This window comes from Erythrolamprus reginae, chromosome 1, assembly GCF_031021105.1.
Source record: "Erythrolamprus reginae isolate rEryReg1 chromosome 1, rEryReg1.hap1, whole genome shotgun sequence".
In the NCBI taxonomy this organism is placed as follows: domain Eukaryota; kingdom Metazoa; phylum Chordata; class Lepidosauria; order Squamata; family Dipsadidae; genus Erythrolamprus; species Erythrolamprus reginae.
Genome location: NC_091950.1, coordinates 149673964 through 149695677, shown reverse-complemented (window position 1 = coordinate 149695677; position 21714 = coordinate 149673964). Strand labels below are relative to the sequence as shown.

Here is a 21714-nt window from a genome sequence, read left to right as displayed (position 1 = left end):
CTGGCAGCAGAGGTGGGTTTTAAGCAGCTTACGAAAGGCAAGGAGGGTGGGGGCAATTCTAATCTCTGGGGGGAGTTGGTTCCAGAGGGCCGGGGCCGCCACAGAGAAAGCTCTTCCCTTGGGTCCCGCCAAGCAACATTGTTTAGTTGACGGGACCCGGAGAAGACCCACTCTGTGGGACCTAACTGGTCGCTGGGATTCGTGCAGCAGAAGGCGGTCCCTGAGATAATCTGGTCCGGTGCCATGAAGGGCTTTATAGGTTGTCTGGTTCTCATCCAGCAATCAATACTTCCAGGTAGCTGCTCAGCACCTGCTCACTAAGCAAAATCACAACAGCTCTGTCCCCAGATGACCACCACTAAATATACAACCTGGGTAACTCCCAGCCAGCTGGGAGCTCTGATTGGAGATGTCTGCCTGGAACAAGCTGGCTTTGGTAGAACCCCAGGGAGAGGAGAATTCCAAGGGGATTGGAGGCAAAAATCATTTATAGCATCCTCTCACCGTCCCATTCTTGACTCTCGATACCTGATCTTTCTTGCTTAAGCTCTCCCCCTGGCCTCTCATTCAGCTACACTTGGCATTTTATTCCAACCACATCTGAACCAAAATAAAGAGCTGGTCCTTGAGAATAACAGGTGCTTCTGAAGAAGAGAAACCCCAAGCAGGAAGGAAGGGATTTTGATCATATAATCTTGCTGCTGCTCTTACTGCTCTAACTTTGGACTTCTAACTTCAGAGCCATGAGTCCTTTTGCTAATAGGATGGTATCGTCCATGCTAAACAGTGGAGGAAGACAGAAGCCAATTGACTTATGTTCCCCTAAAGATTTTTGCAGATTACAAATTATTATTATTATTATTAATTAGATTTGTATGCTGCCCCTCTCCGAAGACTCGGAGCGGCTCACAACGAGAAACAATACAAATCCAATACATTAAAACAATTAAAAACCCTTAATTTAAAAAACAATCATACATAGATTAGATTTATTGGATTTATATGCCGCCCCTCTCCGCAAACTCGGGGCGGCTCACAACAATGGTAAAAAAAATACATAATAACAAATCCAATACTCACCAATCCAATTACAATTTTAAGCTAAAAAATTCATAATAAACAACCACAGAATATTAAAAAACAAGCACACAATCAATCTAACACCAAAACAACATGGGCAAGGGGGAGATGTTTCAGTTCCCCCATGCCTGACGGCAGAGGTGGGTTTTAAGGAGTTTGCGAAAGGCAAGGAGGGTGGGGGCAATCCTAATCTCAGGGGGGAGCTGGTTCCAGAGGGTCGGAGCCGCCACAGAGAAGGCTCTTCCCCTGGGTCCCGCCAGACGACATTGTTAGTCGACGGGACCCGGAGAAGGCCAACTCTGTGGAACCGAACCGGTTGCTGGGATTCGTGCGGCAGAAGGCGGTCCCGAAGGTATTCTGGTCCGGTGCCATGAAGGGCTTTATAGGTCATAACCAACACTCATACAGATGTCAAAGTCAAAGGAGAATCAAGCAAAAGTGTTTCAGGCATTTGTCTGTTTAATTCTAGGGTTAGAATTCTAGCAAGACAGCCAGTCTAACATGCTTGAGTTGGGCAACTACCGTGCTTACTAAATTAGAAAAGGCCTTCTCTTATTTAGCTTCCAGGCTAGGGATACACTCCTTATAAGGAGATGCATTTGAGTCCTGCTCTCTCACTATTTACAATATTTTTTGGAGGATAAGACACACCTTCCCTCTCCCCCCCAAAGAGGCTGAAAATTTGGGTGTGTCTTATACTCCAAATGTAGGTTTTTCAAAGCTTCCCCCCCCCCAGCCCTAACAAGGTGCTAATGAACTTTTGGCTTGCAGGCTTCTTTCCATTGTTACTCATTGTTAGTTTTTTCCCCAGCCCTGTATCTTTGCAGGATGGTTTTCATTGCTATTCCCACCCAAAAACTTTTTTTCCAGCCCTAACAACATGTTATTGATCATGCCTGCCTGCAGGGTTTTTTTCATTGCTATTCCCTCCGAAAAATGGTTTTTTTTCCAGCCCTAACCAGGGGATAAAATGATGTGCAGAAGCTGAGTAGACTAAGGATGCTAGCTAGATGAATACCTGGTAGATATACGTTCCATCCCTATTTTCCTCCCCAAAAACTAAGGTGTATCTCATACTCCAATAAACACAGTAAGAAAACGCATTTCATTTACCAAACATTTCAGGTAAATTCTTTTAATGACTGCATTTAATTTTGGCTTTGGATTTAGCCAATTTTTAAAAAGTCTTACACTCTTTATATTTCATTGTTGTAAGCGGTTGGGAGTAGATACAAACCTGGGGTATAATAAAGACAGTAAGAATAAATATGTTATCTTCTTCTGATTTCTACAGTGATTTGTAAGGATAATGAACTTAGATCAGGTACTTTCCCCACACTGTGAATTACAGCTGAGAGGCTTGTTTGAGATTGCTTAATGAGACAAAATTTGAATCCAGGAACTTCCTGATTTGTAATTCAATACTATGAAAAGTAAATTGCACCAGGTCTCAGTTTAATGACAGCCTGGCACCTCAATGTTTTATGACTGCCAATTCCCAGAATTTCCATGCTGGCTAAGAATTGCAATCCAAATAAAAAGGAGAGTACCAGGTTTGAGAAGGTTGGAAATACAGTGATACCTCATCTTACGAACCCCTCTGTGCTGTCCCCAGAGACAGAGATAGTTGGACTGTATTTTGGCATGTTTCTTTAAGATATTACATTAGGGGAAATGTAGTGAAATTGTACTCTGGGTAATGTAGTTTTACATGTGACCACATTTGTGTATTCCTATTGGCTCTGACTCAGGATGAGGGGCAATTGGAGAGAACATTCCAGTGGGTCTTTTGTCTTCACTCACCAAGCCAGCCAGCATGTAGATGCTACACCCAGAGCTGGGGTCAATTCAATCTCCTTTTACCTGCACAATGGGAAAAATTATACTGCAGAAGAATCGCATTATAACTGTGAGTTATTGTAAGAATGCCTGTAATAAAATGATCTGTGATACCTCATTGTGGCGAGTTATCTGACTGGGAAATGTTGATTTGTACCAGAACACCCTCTTCATACGAACTTTCCGTGATACGAATCCGGTGCTTAAGATTTTTTTGCCTCTTCTTCCGAACTATTTTCACCTTACAAACCCGAGCCGCCGCCGCTGGGATGCCCTGCCTCCGGACTTCCGTTGCCAGCCGAAGCGCTGGGATTCCCCTGAGGCTCCCCTCGCTGGGATTCAAAGCAGCGTCGGCAAAAATGAAGGGAATCCCTTCATTTTTGCCGGCGCTGTTTTGAATCCCAGCAACGAGAGCCTCAGGGAGATCCCAGCGCTTCGGCTGGCAACGGAAGTCCGGAGGCAGGGAATCCCAGCAGCGCAAGGCAAAAGGGGTGACTTTTGGGATGCAGTTGCAGGCATTATTTGTTTTTACCTTGGTTCCTATGGGGAAAATTGCTTCATCTTACGTACTTTTCATCTTACGAATCTGGTCACGGAATGAATTAAGTTCGTAAGATGAGGTATTACTGTACTTTGAAGAACTGGAATTTGGTGAAATTCCTTATAGTGTAGTAGTTTCTTATAAGTTTCTTTCTTACACTGAGCCTTGGTGGCGCAGTGGTTACAGTGCAGTACTGCAGGTTACTTCTGCTGACTGCCGACTGCCTGTAATTTGGCAGTTTGAATCTCACCAGGCTCAAGGTTGACTCAGGCTTCCATCCAATGGATATGGGTAAAATGATGGCCCACATTGTTGGGAACAATAGGCTGACTCTGTAAACTGCTTACAGAGGGCTGTAAAGCCCTTTGAAGCAGTATGTAAGTCTAAGTGCTATTGATATTGGTATAGCCTTCAAGACCGCCTCTGCCGCACGAATCCCAGCGACTGATTAGGTCCCACAGAGTTGGCCTTCTCCAGGTTCCAACAAAACAATGTCGTTTAGCGGGACCCAGGGGAAGAGCCTTCTCTGTGGCGGCCCCAGCGTTCTGGAACCAACTCCCCCCAGAGATTAGGACCGCCCCTACCCTCCTTGCCTTCCATAAAATACTGAAAACCCACCTATGTCGCCAGGCATGGGAAAACTGATTCCCCCTTTATGGTATGTTGCATTGTGTGATGGTTCTTAATAAGGGTTTCTTAATTGTTCTGTTTTTAACATTGGATTTGTAGACTGTATTGTATTGTTTGCTGGGAGCCGCTCCAACTCCTCGGAGAGGGGCGGCATACAAATCTAATTAATAATAATAATAATAATAATAATAATAATAATAATAGCCCACTATCCTCCTATGACCATAGCTAGAGTTCCCAGGTTCTACATAGATACTGTAGACCTTGCTTCATTCAATAAGCATTTGAAGTTATAACAGTGCTCACAAAAATAAGTTTACAAGCAGTGTCTGTTTTTATGACATTTGCAATGTCCCTCACTGAAGTGACCATCATTACATTCAGTATGTATTGTCCTGTACCAGAGCAGAGTTTTTTATTCGTTTCCCCCTTTCTACTACCAGTCTGTGGGTGTGGCTTGGTGGGCGTGGCAGGGGAAGGATAACCACTCCAGGGAAAGGTTACTGCAAAATCTCAATTTCCTCGATCAACTGGGACTCGGGAGACAGAGAACAAATGGGGGCAGGACCAGTCAGAGGTGTTATTTACAGGTTCTACAAACTACTCAAAATTTCCACTACCGGTTCTCCAGAACTGGTCAGAACCAAAACTTTTCCTTTCCTAGCAATCAGGTTTGGGATCAATTCTTGAGAAATGTTTCCAAAAATATGATAAGACGCTATTTCCTTTTGGCCACTTGCCTAATTCATCCAAGGGACTTTTTTATTTCCCCTTTTTACAATTCATGCTTGATTAATATCTCTATGAACTTATAGCAGGTCATGGCAACTTGTCATTCTCCAGCTGGTTTTGATTAAAAAAAATACAACCTCCAAAAGCCACAGCCAAGGCAGACAATTTCTCAATTGTATGGGCCATTGCCTGGATATTAAATATGTTTGCATCAATGCAAGAGATCAGCCCAACTGATTACCAAGTCCTTCTTCTTAACAAGACAGCTTGCTTCCATTTAAAAACATTGGTAAGAATGGCAATTTCCCTTTCTGGATTTCAAACATCCATATTTAAGATGCTTTACACAGCAGCAGAGGCAAAAACAAAACAGAACGTATTACTAGATTCTGGGGTGATTTGCAATAGATCTGAAAATATCTGATTGCTAATTGCTAAACAGAAATAGTAACAAAATAATTGATGTTCCCACCATGACTGACTTAAGTAACTGAGATGAAAAAAGAAAAACAAAAGCAAATTAAGAACAGCACTGGATATTTATATGATCAGACTTAAGTCAATTCTGACATCCAAACCTATTATTGTATCTCAGCCACATGCACAGAAATATCCTAATCAGGGCTTAGTTCCTACCAGTGTGGGAGCTCCAGTTGCAGCCCATTGATGATGCAATTTAAGTGTGACAGCTCCGTCTTTCCCCGTCCGTGCGCGTGCCAACTTTTTTGCTACTGGTGTGCATGCCCGGAAGTAGAATTGGTACTTTTCCCCTGGTTTGTGTTAGTACAGGGTACATGGTTGTTAGGGATTGCCATTGTAAACTGCATATTGTACACTTGTACCAAACTTGTACTTAAAGAGTTAATGTGCACTCAAAGGGTTAACTTGTACTTTAAGAGTTAATATTCAAGGTTGTTTCGTCACTTCCTCATTGAAGCTATAAAAGCTCATTATTTTGCTCGGTCACTTCCTTTTACTTTTGCCTGAGAGATGGGGGAGTCGTGTTTAAGCTTCGTGCTTGTATAAGCTTTGTGCTTTTATCTAAATTGTATTTTAGCTTCATGCTTATTATCTATATTGTGTTTTGCTTTGTCCTAATCTTGTAATTGCTCAGTGCGTATTATTCTGTATTTGCTTTGTGCTTATTCTGGATTGTTTATATTTTGTTTATATGTAAATAATACTTATTTAACTAAGTCTGTGTCTTGGCCTTATCACACATCCACGCTCTGTTAAAATTCTCTGCTCGGTATTGTCGAAGGTTTCATAGCCTAGCTAACCGAGACAAGCCAACAGTTTGGATGGCTTCTCAGCTGTGTTTTGGCTTGAAATTTACTTCTGCGCATGCGCAGAAGTAGAATCACGCAGTGGGACACAAAACTTCCCGATGGGCACTTGCAGCAAAAGGAAAGTGGAACCTACCGCAGATCCTATTCCGTAATTCTGCTAAGAGTATTTATGCGCTTTAAAACGAGATTTTATACCCAACACCATTTGATTGCTTCTAAAATTCACAACAGGAGTGGGGAACTGGAAGAACTTGGTTATTGCTGAAAATCGGTGTTCTGTAATCCTGAACAATAGGCCCAATTTTGAGGGAAGTAATGGAAGGAAATTTAGCAATTTCTAGGGAGCTCATGAGATCCTGGTTAAGATGGAAAAAGTAGACACCCCACCCCAGTCCTGAAATCTTCCTATCTTCAGTTCTGGAAGAGAGGTATAACATCTGGTTTCTCACCTGCACAGCCAAAGGATCAGAAGGGTCCACAACCACTGCACTGTTGGAGCCAGTGTCAATCACAAGATAGCTGTAATTATCAGACAGGACAGGGATGGGAAGGATCTTCAAACCTGGGAAAACAGACAGAAAGCAAAGGAGGAAGAAAAGCAGGATAATGAATCCTCCATTCAACTTGCAATATCTGTATTGGTACAGTGATCCCTCGATTTTCGCGGTCTCGATTTTCGCGAAATGCTATACCACGGTTTTTCAAAAAATATTAATTAAAAAATACACCACGGTTTTTTTGCTATACCACGGTTTTTCCCACCCGATGACATCATACGTCATCACCAAGAGTCACTTCTCTGTCTCTTTCTCTTTCTTTCCTGTCATTCTCTGCTTCAATCATTTTCTCATTTCTCTTTTTTTCTCCCCTTTTTTCTATCATTTCTCTCTCTCTTCCTTCCACTCTTCTCGCTCTCTTTCTTCCTCTCTCTCACTCTCTTCCTTCCTTTCTCATCTTTCTTTCTCTCTCTCTTGCTTCTTCCTCTCTCACACTCTCTTCCTCCCTCTCTCATCTCTTTCTTTCTTTCCTTCTCTCTCTTTTTCTATCTCTCCCCCTCTTGCTCTCGAGCGGCCGGGCGAAGGGCGGGTGGCCGGGCGAAGGGCGGGTGAAGGGCGGGCGAGCGGCGGGTGGCTGGGCGAGCAGCGAGCAAGCGGCGGGTGGCCGGGCGAGCAGCGAGGGAGCGAACGGGCGAGCGAACGGGTGAGCGGCAAGCGAGCGGCCGGGCGAGCGAACGGGCGAGCGGCAAGAGAGAGAGCGGCCAGGCGAGCGGCGAACGGCGGGTGAGCGGGTGCTGGGGGGGCAGGGGCAGCTGACATTCAAAGCAATCTTTGTCGGCTTCCACACTTTCGTCGCTCCCCGCCTCCACCATCTGCGCATGCGTGGCCATGGAAAAAGGGCGCGCATGCGCAGATGGTGTTTTTACTTCCGCACCACTATATCGCGGATAATCGATTTTCGCGGGAGGTCTTGGAACGTAACCCCCGCGAAAATCGAGGGATCACTGTATTCCGACTTATATTTTGTTGGCCAACTTGAATAATTGTTTAAAACATATTTTTTAAAAAAAAGATGAGACATCCCAATCAAAAGAAACAAGAATTATTTTTAAAAATTGGCCTATGCAGGCCGCATTCGACCCTTGGGGTGCTTAGATCTGGGTCTCAAGACTGCCCTGGAATCAGCCGACCGGCCCATGATGCCTCTGCCAGTAAAAATGGAGCTCAGGAAGGCTGCATGTAGCCGTGTGCACTCCCCAGGCATCAGTTTTCGCTGGCAGAGGGCTGTAGGATTCCGTTGCAGCCAAAAACGGAGTGAGTGATGTCAAGCTGGCCACACCCACCCTGGCCATGCCCCCTTTCCGAGATCAAACACTACTCTGATGAGGCCTCTCAATGAAACTGAGTTTGACACCCTTGTCTCAGAGAGATGTAATTTCCTTGAATATCCTTGTCAAGTTAGCAATAGAGAAAAATGCCCAGTAATTTCAAGCAGGGTGCTGGGAGCACAGAAGTTCAAGTACAGCAATCTTACTGTATTTTCCATCAAATGTGCTGCAATCTCAGCTGATCTCAAAGATCAAATTGTGAAATGGGTCGGCATTCTTTCCAAGTTTTCTGACGAAGTCAGTTTGTAGAAATTTGCACATATATAAAAAGCCTTCTTGGTACAAATTGTTTGCCCAATTCAGGAGCATTAGCATACGAGTACGGTTGAATTGCAAACATATAGACTTAATTTGACTCGTTAATTCACTCTGGGCCATCTCAAGAAGTTAGTTACTTACTTAGTTAAATATTTATTTATTTATTTGTTTGTTTGTTTGTTTGTTTGTTTGTTCATTTATCATTGCCGCCTATTTGCACTTGGTGACTGAAGTCGGCTTACAGAATATAAAATCTCATACAAAAACAATAAAACTAATACAGTGGTACCTCTACTTACAAACTTAATTTGTTCCGACGGGTTCTTAAGTAGAAAAGTTTGTAAGAAGAAGCAATTTTTCCAATAGGAATCAATGTAAAAGCAAATAATGTGTGCGATTGGGGAGACCATAGGGAGGGTGGAGGCCCTGTTTCCTCTCCCAGGAGATTCCTAAAGAGGCCCCACAGAGGCTTCTCCCTGCCTTTCCCGGTTACAGTTTCGGAGGCTCAGGTTTATAAGTGGAAAATGGTTCTTGAGAAGAGGCAAAAAAGTCTTGAACACCCGGTTCTTATCTAGAAAAGTTTGTAAGTAGAGGCGTTCTTAGGTAGAGGTACCACTGTAATAATAATAATAAGAGGGCTGTAAAGCACTGTGAAGTGGTATATAAGTCTAAGTGCTATTGCTATTGCTATTAATAAAATCACCCCCCCAGCCCGGGGTTAGAAAAGTTAGTTTTCATGACGGGATTTCTTCACTATCCAGAATCCAGTTACTGCTTCCCAAAATTCATTGTCCAGAAGTTAAATCAATTTGTTCAATCAAAACAAGGCAGTGGGTACATCTATTCAAAATGCAATGGATATAGCCAAGTTCTCACCATTGAACTCCACAGGCTGGGGAATAGAATGTCCTTGGGGATAACGCTGTCGTGCCTTCTTTACCTGCCGTTTATATAAGAGGTAGCCCAGCCGGGTGTGGGCATAGAGATTATACCTGAGGAACCGGAAAAGCAAATAGAGAGGCAAGTCAGAACAGGTTCACAAACAAAGAGTCTGGTACAATACATTCCTGTGAATGATACTTAACAAAGCAGAGAGAGATTAATAGCCACACCACTAGAGTTACTGAACCATCCAGACAACTGAAAGCTGAGGTACACGTAATTAAAAGTGACACACATATCATCTAGATATAGTATGGTATTCTAGGAATAAATATGCACCCTCTAGCTGTTAAACTACCCAAAGGTGCCAGAAAACTCAAATTATAGAAGTGTACGCCCAACCTATTTTTCTTTCTTTGACTGATGTTTATTTTGTCTTGTAATTAAATTTAAAAAGACTGAGAACTGCAATTAAGTCTTTTACGGTGCTCTAGTAAAAATGCATCTACGAACTGTTAACACAGCTAGTATAAAAGCTGGTTTAAAAGAGTGCCTACTGAACGCATGCTTTTCTGATTTTTTATTTTTTATTATTAAAGTGGAATTGGAAAAAGCTATTAGGTTTTGACCCTTAGACAGAAAATGCTGGGAAAAGAATGTGCAACATCTAAATTCAGAACAAATCAAAAAGGTCTAGAGAGAGTTTTTCAGGCCAATTGCAGCCAAGACATCCCTGCAATTCAATATACCCCTCTAGAGGATTCTTGATGGAGAGATGAACCCTTACTTGTGCCTCGCACATTACTGTATCATCCCAAAATCCCAAACTCTTGGCAACTGATTCATAGAAACATAGAAGACTGACGTCAGAAAAAGACCTCATGGTCCATCTAGTCTGCCCTTATACTATTTCCTGTATTTTATCTTAGGATGGATATATGTTTATCCCAGGCATGTTTAAATTCAGTTACTGTGGATTGATCCACCACGTCTGCTGGAAGTTTGTTCCAAGCATCTACTACTCTTTCAGTAAAATAATATTTTCTCATGTTGCTTTTGATCTTTCCCCCAACTAACTTCAGATTGTGTCCCCTTGTTCTTGTGTTCACTTTCCTATTAAAAACACTTCCCTCCTGAACCTTATTTAACCTTTTAACATATTTAAATGTTTCGATCATGTCCTCCCTTTTCCTTCTGTCCTCCAGACTATACAGATTGAGTTCATTAAGTCTTTCCTGGTAAGTTTTATGCTTAAGACCTTCCACCATTCTTTTAGTCCGTCTTTGGACCCGTTCAATTTTGTCAATATCTTTTTGTAGGTGAGGTCTCCAGAACTGAACACAGTATTCCAAATGTGGTCTCACCAGCACTCTATATTCACATTCTCATTTAATGACAATTCACTGAGTAACTGTCCAAACCTTATGAAGGCACTGACAAATGGTATGACAAGATCAGTTCTTATCACTGTGGTCAATAGAGTGTCCTTTTGTCGTCATGGGATGATAATCCAGGCACTCAATGACAAGCTCACAATTATGACGTTGCAGTTTACTGTGGTCACAACATCACCCATTTGTGACTTTCACTGCTGCTTTCTGATAAGCAAAATCCATGGGGAAGCCAGCAGAATGTCAGAAATACCAAAGATATGACATTTCACTTAATAACGGTGTGGCATTCACTTAACAACAGCAGCCAGAAATGCCAGGACTTCTGTTGCTAGGCACTGTAATCATATGGTTTCGCATTTCACAATTGTTATCACTTACCAACGGAAATGCTACCCTGTTTCCCCGAAAATAAATCACCCCCGAAAGTAAGACATAGGGGAGGTTTTGTAGAATTGCCTAATATAAGGCATCCCCAGAAAGTAAGACATAGGAGATGTTTCGTTTTGGAGCATTCCCGAACAGAACATATATAACACCGCTGTCCATAAATTGCATCCCAAAACGTTGCATCAATCAGATCACATCCAACACGCATTCAACATGCAGCTGCGTGTTTGGATGCATTTTTGCTGCAGCAGGATCGCACCCTACCATATACCATAGTTTTAAATACAGTAGGGGGTCTGCTGCGTCTTTCGGATCAAAAATTGACATCTCAATTCTTAGAACGGATCAGAAAGATGCATACGGTATAAAACACGCATTGGCGACACTGTTCCCTCTAAGCTGCATTTTTTCTTAATTTAAAAAAAAATAAGATATCCCCTTAAAATAAGACGTAGCACATCTTTGGGAGCAAAAATTAATATAAGACATTTATATTAATTTCGGGGAAACAGGGTGGTACTAATGGATGTTGCTACCCAAGGCCCAATTACACGTACGTCTCATTTCTTAAAGCTCCACATCAGTGAAGGACTACTGTCTTCGGCGCTACCGGTGTGCCCTCCAAGGCCGTTGTGGACACACACATTGGCGCGAGATTTGGCTTCTGCACATGCACAGCAAGCAGCAAGCAAAATCTTGCATGAGCAAGATTTCAGAGATTTTCGCTGATATTTTTTGTTTCCACGCATGAGCAGCAGCAGAAAATTGGCGAAAATCACCAAAATCTCATTCACATGAGCATCTTCACACAAAATTTTGCTTGCTGCGCATGAGCAGAAGCCAAATTTTGCACGGGTGCGCATCCCAAAAATCGCTACAGGAACGTAGCACCTTACCATTCCGGTAGCAAGCCATCACTGCTCCTCATCAATCCACAAACCTCTGGAGAAAAAGATGAAATCACCATCAAGCCAAGATTTTATGTTAGCAATTTATGGTGGGAGCTGCCAAAGTTGGGGATTCCAGTGAGAATAGGGGGAAAGAAATAAGCTCAGAGAAGCTCCAGGAGAGAAGACAGGAAATACAGAGGAGAAATGAAAAGTGATCGGGAAACTGTAGCTTGTTGACATGAAAGTAGATCCTGTTTAGAATAAAATTCCACAGCTTGCACAAAGCAGCTATACCAGGCCAATAAACACAGAACCCACAAGCCGCCTGTCAGACCTACATGCATCATTCAGCACAGATCACAAAACACCACACTTAAAATGTTTGTTTGAAAACATTAGTATGTTTTTACTTGAAAAACGTCAATAACAACCATTTAAAAAATGCAAGGGACACCAAGCTAGCCCATGCTCAGTGTGGATGATAGGTTGTAACCCAATTCTTCTAGAGTCTTGCAACACAACAATGGGTCTGCTCATATTAAAAGTGGCTGGGGAGATTTCAAGAAAGTTTGAAAGTGAGCCAGCTTTTATCCCAAGGAGCCATTTCCTGGAAGACTGAGCAGCCTCTTAACTAAATCCACAATAACTTCCTTCAACAGAGCAGCATCTGAGAATCCAGTTTCCCGGTGTTATCAGCTGCATCATACGCCTGGTTGAGCTCCCAGATTAAACTTGCAGTGAAAACTTATCCAGAGGGTTGTTGTTGTTGTTTTAAAGTTTTCCTGGGGCAATAGGCCCACAAAAACTCAGAATGGGACACGTACTTTTTATTTATTTATTACAGACTTATTATTATTACTATTTATTGGATTTGTATGCCGCCCCTCTCCGCAGACTCGGGGCGGCTAACAACAGTAACAAAACAGTATAATCCAATACTAAAAACAGTTAAAACCCATTATATAAAAACCAATCATACATACAGACATACCATGCATAAAATTTTAAAGGCCTAGGAGGAGAGTGTATCTCAGACAAAGCATAAACATTAATATGAATATATAAGAAGTATAAGCATGATTTTGAGTATATGATATTTTTACAAATACAATGGGGACTTTAGGACAGGGACGATAGGCACACTGGTGCACTTATGCACGCCCCTTACAGACCTCTTAGGAATGGGGTGAGGTCAACAGTGGATAGTCTAAGGGTAAGGTTTTGGGAATTTGGGGAAGAAACCACAGAGTCAAGTAATGTATTCCAGGCATTGACCACTCTGTTGCTGAAATCACATTTTTTGCAACCAAGTGTGAAGCGGTTTACATTAAGTTTGTATCTATTACGAGCTCATGTGTTGTTGCGGTTGAAGCTGAAGTAGTCAATCACAGGTAGGACATTGTGGCATTTAATTTTGTGTGCTACACTTAGGTGAGATCGAAGGCAGCGGAGTTCTAAATTTTCTAGGCCCAAAATTTCAAGTCTGGTGGCATAAGGTATTCTGTTGGGAAGGGAGGAGTGTAGTACTCATCTCGTGAAATATCTCTGGACATTCTCAATTATGTTAATGTCTGATATGTACCGTGTGTTCCAGACAGATGAAGTGTATATAGCAAATGCTTTATATGCTCTGGTTAGAATATCTCCGGGACCGCCTTCTGCCGCACGAATCCCAGCGACCAGTTAGGTCCCACAGAGTGGGCCTTCTCCGGGTCCCGTCGACTAAACAATGTCATCTGGCAGGACCCGGGGAAGAGCCTTCTCTGTGGTGGCTCCGACCCTCTGGAACCAGCTCCCCCCAGAGATTAGGATTGCTCCCACCTTCCTTGCCTTTCGGAAACTCCTTAAAACCCACCTCTGCCATCAGGCATGGGGGAATTGAAACATCTCCCGCTTGCCCATGTAGTTTCTGTGTATGATTCGACTGTGTGCTTGTTTTTTTATACATTGGGGTTTATTTTGGATTTTTTAACCTAAAACTGTAATTTAGATTGCTAAATATTAGATTTGTTACTGTGTATTGTTTACCATTGTTGTGAGCCGCCCCGAGTCTACGGAGAGGGGCGGCATATAAATCCAATAAATCTAATCTAATCTAGAATGGACATTGGTTCCTACCTGATATGTTCCGTTTTGGTCCTTGGCAAGAGTAGTCACGTGTGGATTAAGTTCCAGCCAAAATTGATACAAGCTCAGTCTCCAGGCAGATGGACTACTTCTACGTGACTACTCACACGTGACTATTCCTGCCAAGAGTACCGGAAAAGTACAATATTACCAGAGAAGAAGCTATACAAGATAAGCTTAACCACTCTTAATGCCTTCTTAGCAATGCTGTTGGCATTGGGCTCTGGCACTTAGGTCATTAGAGATGAGTACTCCAAGGTCCTTTACTGAGTGAAGATCATTATACAAGAGAACTTCTTCTCCTGCAGGAGTGAAATCATTTTATCTAAAACGTCTGTAGAAGGGCTCAAGTCAAGAGTCTCTGGAGGACAAGATCCACAACCTTGCATTTAGCTATCAGTGCCCGTTCTATCGGGGAATGCTTTAAGCAGGATTTTCACATCCAAGAATAGGGATCCAAGGACCATTGTGAAGTCCTCAAAAGACACAACTGTAGCAATAAAAAAATCCAAATTTTGTTCCAGGGGTATCACAGTCAAATGTCTTTGAAAGACCCATTTTCCATATATTTCTTTTGTTTCTGAGCTTGCAGCCTAATCATTCCGCAGAGATTCTATCATTTTGAAATCTAACTCTATAAATTATCTCAACGGGCAGAACATTTCTGTATCTGATCCTCATATTGTGCATATAGACACAGCCCATGACATCTAGTAAATTTATGGCCAAGGTTTCACAATTCAGCCTTGGAATTATAATACACTTGCATCCAAGATAAGCACCCAATTCAATCCTATCACCATACAGCCAAGCTAGTAGTATAACGAAAGCTTCATATATTATTTATTTATTATTTATTAATCAGATTTGTATGCCGCCCTTCTCCGCAGACTCGGGGCAGCTCACAGCAGTAATAGTACAATGTAAACAAATCTAATATTTAAGTTTAAGTTAATTTAAAACCCCAATTTAAAAACCAATCATACATACTAGCATACCATGCATAAATTTTATAAGCCTAGGGGGAGGGAAAGTATCAATTCCCCCATGCCTGACGACAGAGGTGGGTTTTAAGGAGCTTACGAAAGGCTAGGAGGGTGGGGGCAACTCTGATATCCGGGGGGAGTTGGTTCCAAAGGGTCGGGGCCACCACAGAGAAGGCTCTTCCCCTGGGTCCCACCAAACGACATTGTTTAGTTGACGGGACCCGGAGAAGGCCAACTCTGTGGGACCTAACTGGTTGCTGGGATTCGTGCGGCAGAAGGCGGTCCCAGAGATATCCTGGTCCGGTGCCATGAAGGGATTTACAGGTCATAACCAACACTTTGAATTGTGACCAGAAACTGATCGGCAACCAATGCAGACTGCGGAGTGTTGGTGTGACATGGGCGTATTTAGGAGCGCCCATGATAGCTCTTGCAGCTGCATTCTGCACGATCTGAAGTTTCCGAACCCTTTTCAAAGGTAGCCCCATGTAGAGAGCATTACAGTAGTCGAGCCTCGAGGTGATGAGGGCATGAGTGACTGTGAGCAGTGACTCCCGGTCCAAATAGGGCCGCAACTGGTGCACCAGGCGAACCTGGGCAAATATTATGTAACATACTTTCCAAAATAAATCAATGAATACAAACATCTCCTTTATTTCTGAGAGTTCAATCACAGGGAAGATGTTAAACAAACACTTTGCAATTTCCCCCCCCCTCAAAAACTTATAATTACTCATCTCAGAGCATAAGTGGGTTCCTACTGATTCGGACCAGATCGTCTGAATCGGTAGCGACCCACTGGTGATGTAATTGAACTGGATCAGCCGCTACCGGTCCATGCACGCCGCCATATCTTTTTTTGGAGGCGGTGGGGGTGGGTTTTCCTGTTTGAAAGGTTTCTCCTGTTCAGCTACTTGAAAAAAGGGCCCTCCTGCCTGTGCCCCCCTCCCCAGTTAATGCTGACCTTTATTTATTTGCCCGAAGCACAGCTGATCAGCTCCTCAGCTGTGCTTTGGACCGAGTATGCGTGGAAACCAAATTGCACAAGGGGTTGTAAAATGTCGCAATGCAAACCGGTGGGGAAGGTAAGTAGAATCCATCGCTGTCTCAAAGAGGATTTCTCCTCCTCTGCTAAAAAGCCCAGATGGCTGATTTATGGGATGGATGTGATAGAAGAAAAAGAAGGAAGAAACCAACTGCACTCAGGGGATACATAAAGCAGTGGAAGGAACCAAGTGAACCAGATAGGCAATGGTATGAGAGAGACTGTGGGTAGGAATGGTGAGGAATAAAGCAGTGGATAAGGAGTCCAGAAAATTCAATTTTCAATTCAATTCAATTTATTAGATTTGTATGCCGCCCCTCTCCGAAGACTCAGGGCGGCTCACAACAATAATAAAAACAATATTCCAGCGAAAACAAATCTAATATTAAAAAGCACATAAAACCCTATCATATTTTAAAAAGCAAACAACATATACATACCCAAACATAAATATAAAAAAGAAAAACAGATAAGCAGTGGTTCTCAGCCTTTTATTGCCGCGACTCCTTAATATAGTTCCTCATGTTGTGGTAAACCCCAACCATAAGTCTATCCCCAATTCTCCCAACAGAGCTTTAAGGTGAATGGCAGGAAGGTCAGAGGGACACCCCCACTGTAAACGCCTGATTGGACAGATTGTAAAAATATGTTCCAAGGCTCCAGAATAGAAGCTTTAGTTCCTAACACCATGGGAAATTTGTCTTTTCCCATGGTCTTAGGTGACCCCTGTGAAACAGTCGTTCGACTCCCCCCCCAAGGGGGTCCCGACCCCCAGGTTGAGAACCACTGCAATAAGGTACATGGAAAATATCACATGCATTCAATGGGGGGGAAACATGAAGAAAAAAGGGATGAGATATCTTGCCCATCCTTGCAATAATCCCAAATGGTATCATCCTTTGTTACTTTTTAAACAACAAAAGGGGCTTATACAGGTAGTCCTTGCCTTACAACCGATGGTTTAGTGACCGTTCAAAGTTACATTGGCACTGAAAGTGACTTGACCATTTTTCACATCTACAACCATTGCTGCACCCCCCTTGTCACATGATTTACATTCAGATGCTTGACCACTGGTTCATACAGTGGTACCTCTACCTACAAATGCCTCCACTTACAAATTTTTCTAGATAAGAACAGGGTGTTCGCCTCTTCTCAAGAACTATTTTCCACTTACAAACTGAGCCTCCGAAACTGCAACCGGAAAAGGGAGGGAGGAGCCTCTGTGGGTCCTCTCTAGGAATCTCCTTGGAATTCCTCTAGGACAGGGGTCGGGAACCTATGGCTCGCGAGCCAGATATGGCTCTTTTGATGGCCGTATCTGGCTCGCAGACAGGACTCCTGCCTGTCTATGGGATAATGGGGGGGGGCGGGCCCGGCGCTTCTGCTGCTGAGCCCAGTCTTCTCCCGGTGGCTTTCGACTCCTCCCGCCGAGGAGCTGCAAGGCTGGCCTCGGCTCCCCTTCCCTAAACCCCCGCCAGCCCCCTCCTTCCCTTCCCACCCTGCCCACCTTCCCCGAGGCGTCCCTTGCCCATCATCCCCTGCCGGCCAATGGGGCAGCGGGACTGCTAGATGGGCAGCTCTTCCGGCGAGGGTAGTCCTCCGCCCGCACAGAAAGCATCCTCCCTCACACCCAGCGCCGGCTCCATTCTTCTCGCCTTTTTCCCGCCTTCCGTCTTTGGGGCACAGCAGGACAGCGCCGAAAACCGCGGCATCGAGCAGAAGCCGGGGGACAGCTGCGAGCGGGAGCCCCAGGAGGGAAGTACCGGCAGCGCCCCGCCCAGCTGAAGCTTCACTGGCGTCGGCAAGTGTCCTTTGTGGCCCGGTGGGGGGGGGGGAGCTGCAGCGGCCGTAGGCAGTCATAGGGAGATGGCGGCGGCGAGAGGGAGCTCCAGCTGGGCTGGGGGTTCGGGGGGGCCATGAACGCCGCCCGGAGCCAATGGCTTCTTTTGGGCTTACTTGAATTCCTGCTGCTGGTAAGCGCGCGCGGGTGGCCGGGTGGGAAGGGCGAGGCGCGAGGGGGAGGCAAGTGGAGAAGCGGCGAGAGAGAGAAGTGGACCAAAAGAAAGAAAAGGGAAAGAGAGGGAGGGAAAGAGAAATGGAGAGGAAGGAAGGAGGGAGGGAGGGGAGGGAGGGAGAGAAGGAAGGAAGAGAAAGGAGGGTAGAAAGAGAGGGAGAGAGAGAGGAGAGAGAAAGGAAGAGGAGAGATAGAAAGGAAGAGAGAGAAAGAAAGAGGGATAGAAAGAGAGAGAGAGTGAGAGATGCTCAGTGAGCCTTTCTTTGAAGTTGCCTTTCTTTCTTTCTTTCTCTTTCTCTCTTTCTCTCTTGCTCTTTCATTCTTTTTTCTTTCTCTTGCTTTCTTTCTTTCTCTTTCTTTCTCTCCTTCCTTCTCTCCTTCCATTTCTTTCATTCCCCCTCTCTATTTTTATTTCTCTTTCATTCTTTCTTTCTCTCTTTCTTGCTTTCTTTCTTGCTCTTTTTCTTTCTCTCTTTTACCTTCCCTTCCTCTATTTCTTCTTTTCTTTCTCCTTCCTACCTTCTTCCCTCCCTCCCTTCCTTCAGTCCTTCCTCTCTTACTCTCCCCTTTCATAAGTTTCCTTGCTTCCTTCCTCTGTTCCTGTCCCTTCCCCCTTTCTTTCTTTCTTTCTTTCTTTCTTTCCTTCCTTCCCTCCCTCCATTTCTTGCTTTCCTTCTCCTTCCTCCCTTGTTTCCTTCCTCATTCCCTTCTTTCACTCCTTCTTCTCTTACTCTCCCCTTTCACACCTTTCCTTGCTTTCTTTGCACCCTTCCTCTGTTCCTGTCCCTTCCCTCTTTCCTTCCTTCCTTCCCACCCTCCGTCCATTCATTCACCCATTCCTCTCTTGATCGCCCCTTTTACCATTCCTTCCTTCCTTCCTTCCGATGTGGGCCTGGGCCAGCAGAGTAGTTTGCTTTTGCACCCCGTCTCGAGCTCCCTTGGTGCCAACCCGGCCCTCCCCACTTCAGAGAGAAGGGGGAGAAAGAGAGAGAGAGAAAGAGAAAGAGAGAGATAAAAAGAGAAAGATAGAGGGAGGGAGAGAAAGAGATAGAAAGAGACAAAGAGAGGGGGAGAGAAAGAGAGAGAGAAAGAAAGAGAGAAAGGGAGATACGTACGGCTCTCGCGGAATTATATTTCAAAATATGTGGCGTTTACGGCTCTCTTAGCCAAAAAGGTTCCTGACCCCTGCTCTAGGAGATTCATCTAGGAATCTCCTTGGAGGAAACAGGGCCGGAAATGGCGGGGAAAAGACTCTGTGGGGCCTCTCTAGGAATCTCCTGGGAGGAAACAGGGCCAGAAAAGGTGGGGAGAAGCCTCTGTGGGACCTCTCTAGGAATCTCCTGGGAGGAAACGGCGGTGGAAGAGGCAGGGAGAAGCCTCCGTGGGGCCTCTCTTAGGAATCTCCTGGGAGGAAACAGGGCCTCCACCCTCCCTGTGGTTTCCCCAATTGCACACATTATTTGCTTTTATATTGATTCCTATGGGAAAAATGGCTTCTTCTTACAAACTTTTCCACTTAAGAACCTGGTCACGGAACAATTAAGTTCATTAGTAGAGGTACCACTGTATTTATGACAATTGCGGCATCCTGGGGTCATGTGATCCACTTTTGCGACTTTGTGCCGAACAAAGCCAACAGGAAAGCCAGATTCGCTTAACAACTTACCAACTGCAGTGGTTCTTTTAGCAAATGTGACAAGAAAGGGCATAAAATGGGGCAAAACGTTCTTAACAAATTTCTCACTTAGCAACACACATTTTAGTTGTAAGTCACGGATTAGCTGCATTAAGACAGTCCCCATTTCGAGAACTATCCATGACGAAACTGTAAATGTTCTTTTCCTATGATAAACAAGAGATTTATATGTAGGTAAAGTGGAAGAAATAGATGTAGACTCAATTTTTTAAAAGATAGATTTAGAAAACTCGTAATGAATGTTAAAATAAAAAGAATATTGTAACTTGGAAATAGATTTGGAAATATTTTGAAAAAGCTGTAAAGGTGATTAGTTATTTCTGTGCTTGTTTTTGTTTTATGTATTTTTTGTATATTTGTTTTGTATGTTTTTAATGAAAAAAACCTAATAAAAATTATTTTTTTAAAAAAAAGACAGTCCCCATTCCTCATGCATTTTTGAAGAGAAAAAAAAGCAGATTCCATTTGGTGCTATATCCAGTCCATCATGCAAATCTTATCTTACATAAACATGCAGCAGATTCTTTTCAGTTTTTATTACTAGGCTCCTCTATAGCTGGTTAGAAAAGCTAGGTACATTTAGCGATATTAAATGGATGTATGCTCTGAACATTTTGTTCGAAATGAATATCCTATTTTCTTTGAATGGACAGAAACCTTTAATTGAGTAGAAAGCACAGCTGAATATTATGTCGATAAAGGTACTGCGAGGATCATAACAATGTTAAGAAAAAGGATTTAAGTACAGTGATACCTCGTCTTACAAACGCCTCATGATACAAAGTTTTTAAGATACAAACCCGGGGTTTAAGATTTTTTTGCCTCTTCTTACAAACTATTTTCACCTTAGAAACCCACCGCCGCCGCTGGGATGCCCCACCTCTGGACTTCCATTGCCAGCGAAGCACGCGTTTTTGTGCTGCTGGGATTCCCCTGAGGCTCCCCTCCATGGGAAACCCCACCTCTGGACTGCCGTGTTTTTGTGATGCTGCAGGGGAATCCCAGCAGGGGAATCCCAGCAACGCAAAAATGGGTGCTTCACTGGCAACGGAAGTCCGGAGGTGGGGTTTCTCAGCGAGGGGAGCCTCAGGGGAATCCCAGCATCGCAAAAACACAAAAATCCGGAGATGGGGTTTCGAGGACTTCAGTGTTTTTGCAATGCTGAGATTTCACTGATGCTCCCTTCGCTGGGAAAACCCACCTCTGGACTTCCGTTGCCAGCGAAGCACCCGTTTTTGCGCTGCTGGGATTCCCCTGCAGCATCACAAAAACACAGAAGTCCGGAGGTGGGGTTTCCCATGGAGGGGACCCTCAGGGGAATCCCAGCAGTGCAAAAACGGGTGCTTCAGCTGGCAAAAGGGGTGAATTTTGGGCTTGCACACATTAATCGCTTTTCCATTGATTCCTATGGGAAACATTGTTTCATCTTACAAACTTTTCACCTTAAGAACCTCGTCCTGGAACCAATTAAGTTCGTAAGACAAGGTATCACTGTATTGTATATCGTTCAAAAGGTTACGGAGACACTCTTTCAGATTTTTTTATCTATAAAACGAAGGCTCTCATTTGTACAATGAGCAGCTGATGAAAAATATGTCAGACCAGAGCAGAGGAAAATAAACATGAAGACATGAAGATTCGGATAAGAATAGTTTTTTTTGAATAGGCTTGCATTTATTGACTAATAATACATCTTAACGTTAGTTTTCCTCAACCAGATGAACTTGAGAAGTGCTGAATTGTTATTGTAAACATTCCCAGGGAGAATAGCCAGCATGTGGAGAGATGGGTGTTGCAATACCACATTACTGGAGAGAGAAACTGGATAGGACTAGCCCTCTTAAAACGCCCTTCATGGCAGCAATATACTACAATGCAATCACATGGCTATACAATCAGATTCCATGCACTCTGCAAACAGCCAATATCAAGAGGATGTGAAAAAAAACAACAACCAAATGCTTTTATCCTTTTATTCTAAGCCAAAGGAACATTTGTTCAAATGTACTCAATGAACCAGTAAAGAAATCTGTTCT

The 21714-nt window shown here is 43.7% G+C and overlaps 1 protein-coding gene across 1 annotated transcript in view; it reads right to left on the bottom strand.

Moving 5' to 3' along the window:
- LOC139154631 (probable hydrolase PNKD) overlaps nucleotides 1-21714 on the bottom strand; it is a 46842-nt gene that overhangs the window by 14822 nt on the left and 10306 nt on the right. Inside the window, exons 2-3 of the mRNA XM_070729464.1 lie at nucleotides 9131-9246; nucleotides 6561-6673 (exon numbers count right to left, since the gene is read on the bottom strand). Coding sequence (XP_070585565.1) covers nucleotides 6561-6673; nucleotides 9131-9246 — 229 coding nt within the window. The remainder of the gene's footprint in view (nucleotides 1-6560; nucleotides 6674-9130; nucleotides 9247-21714) is intronic.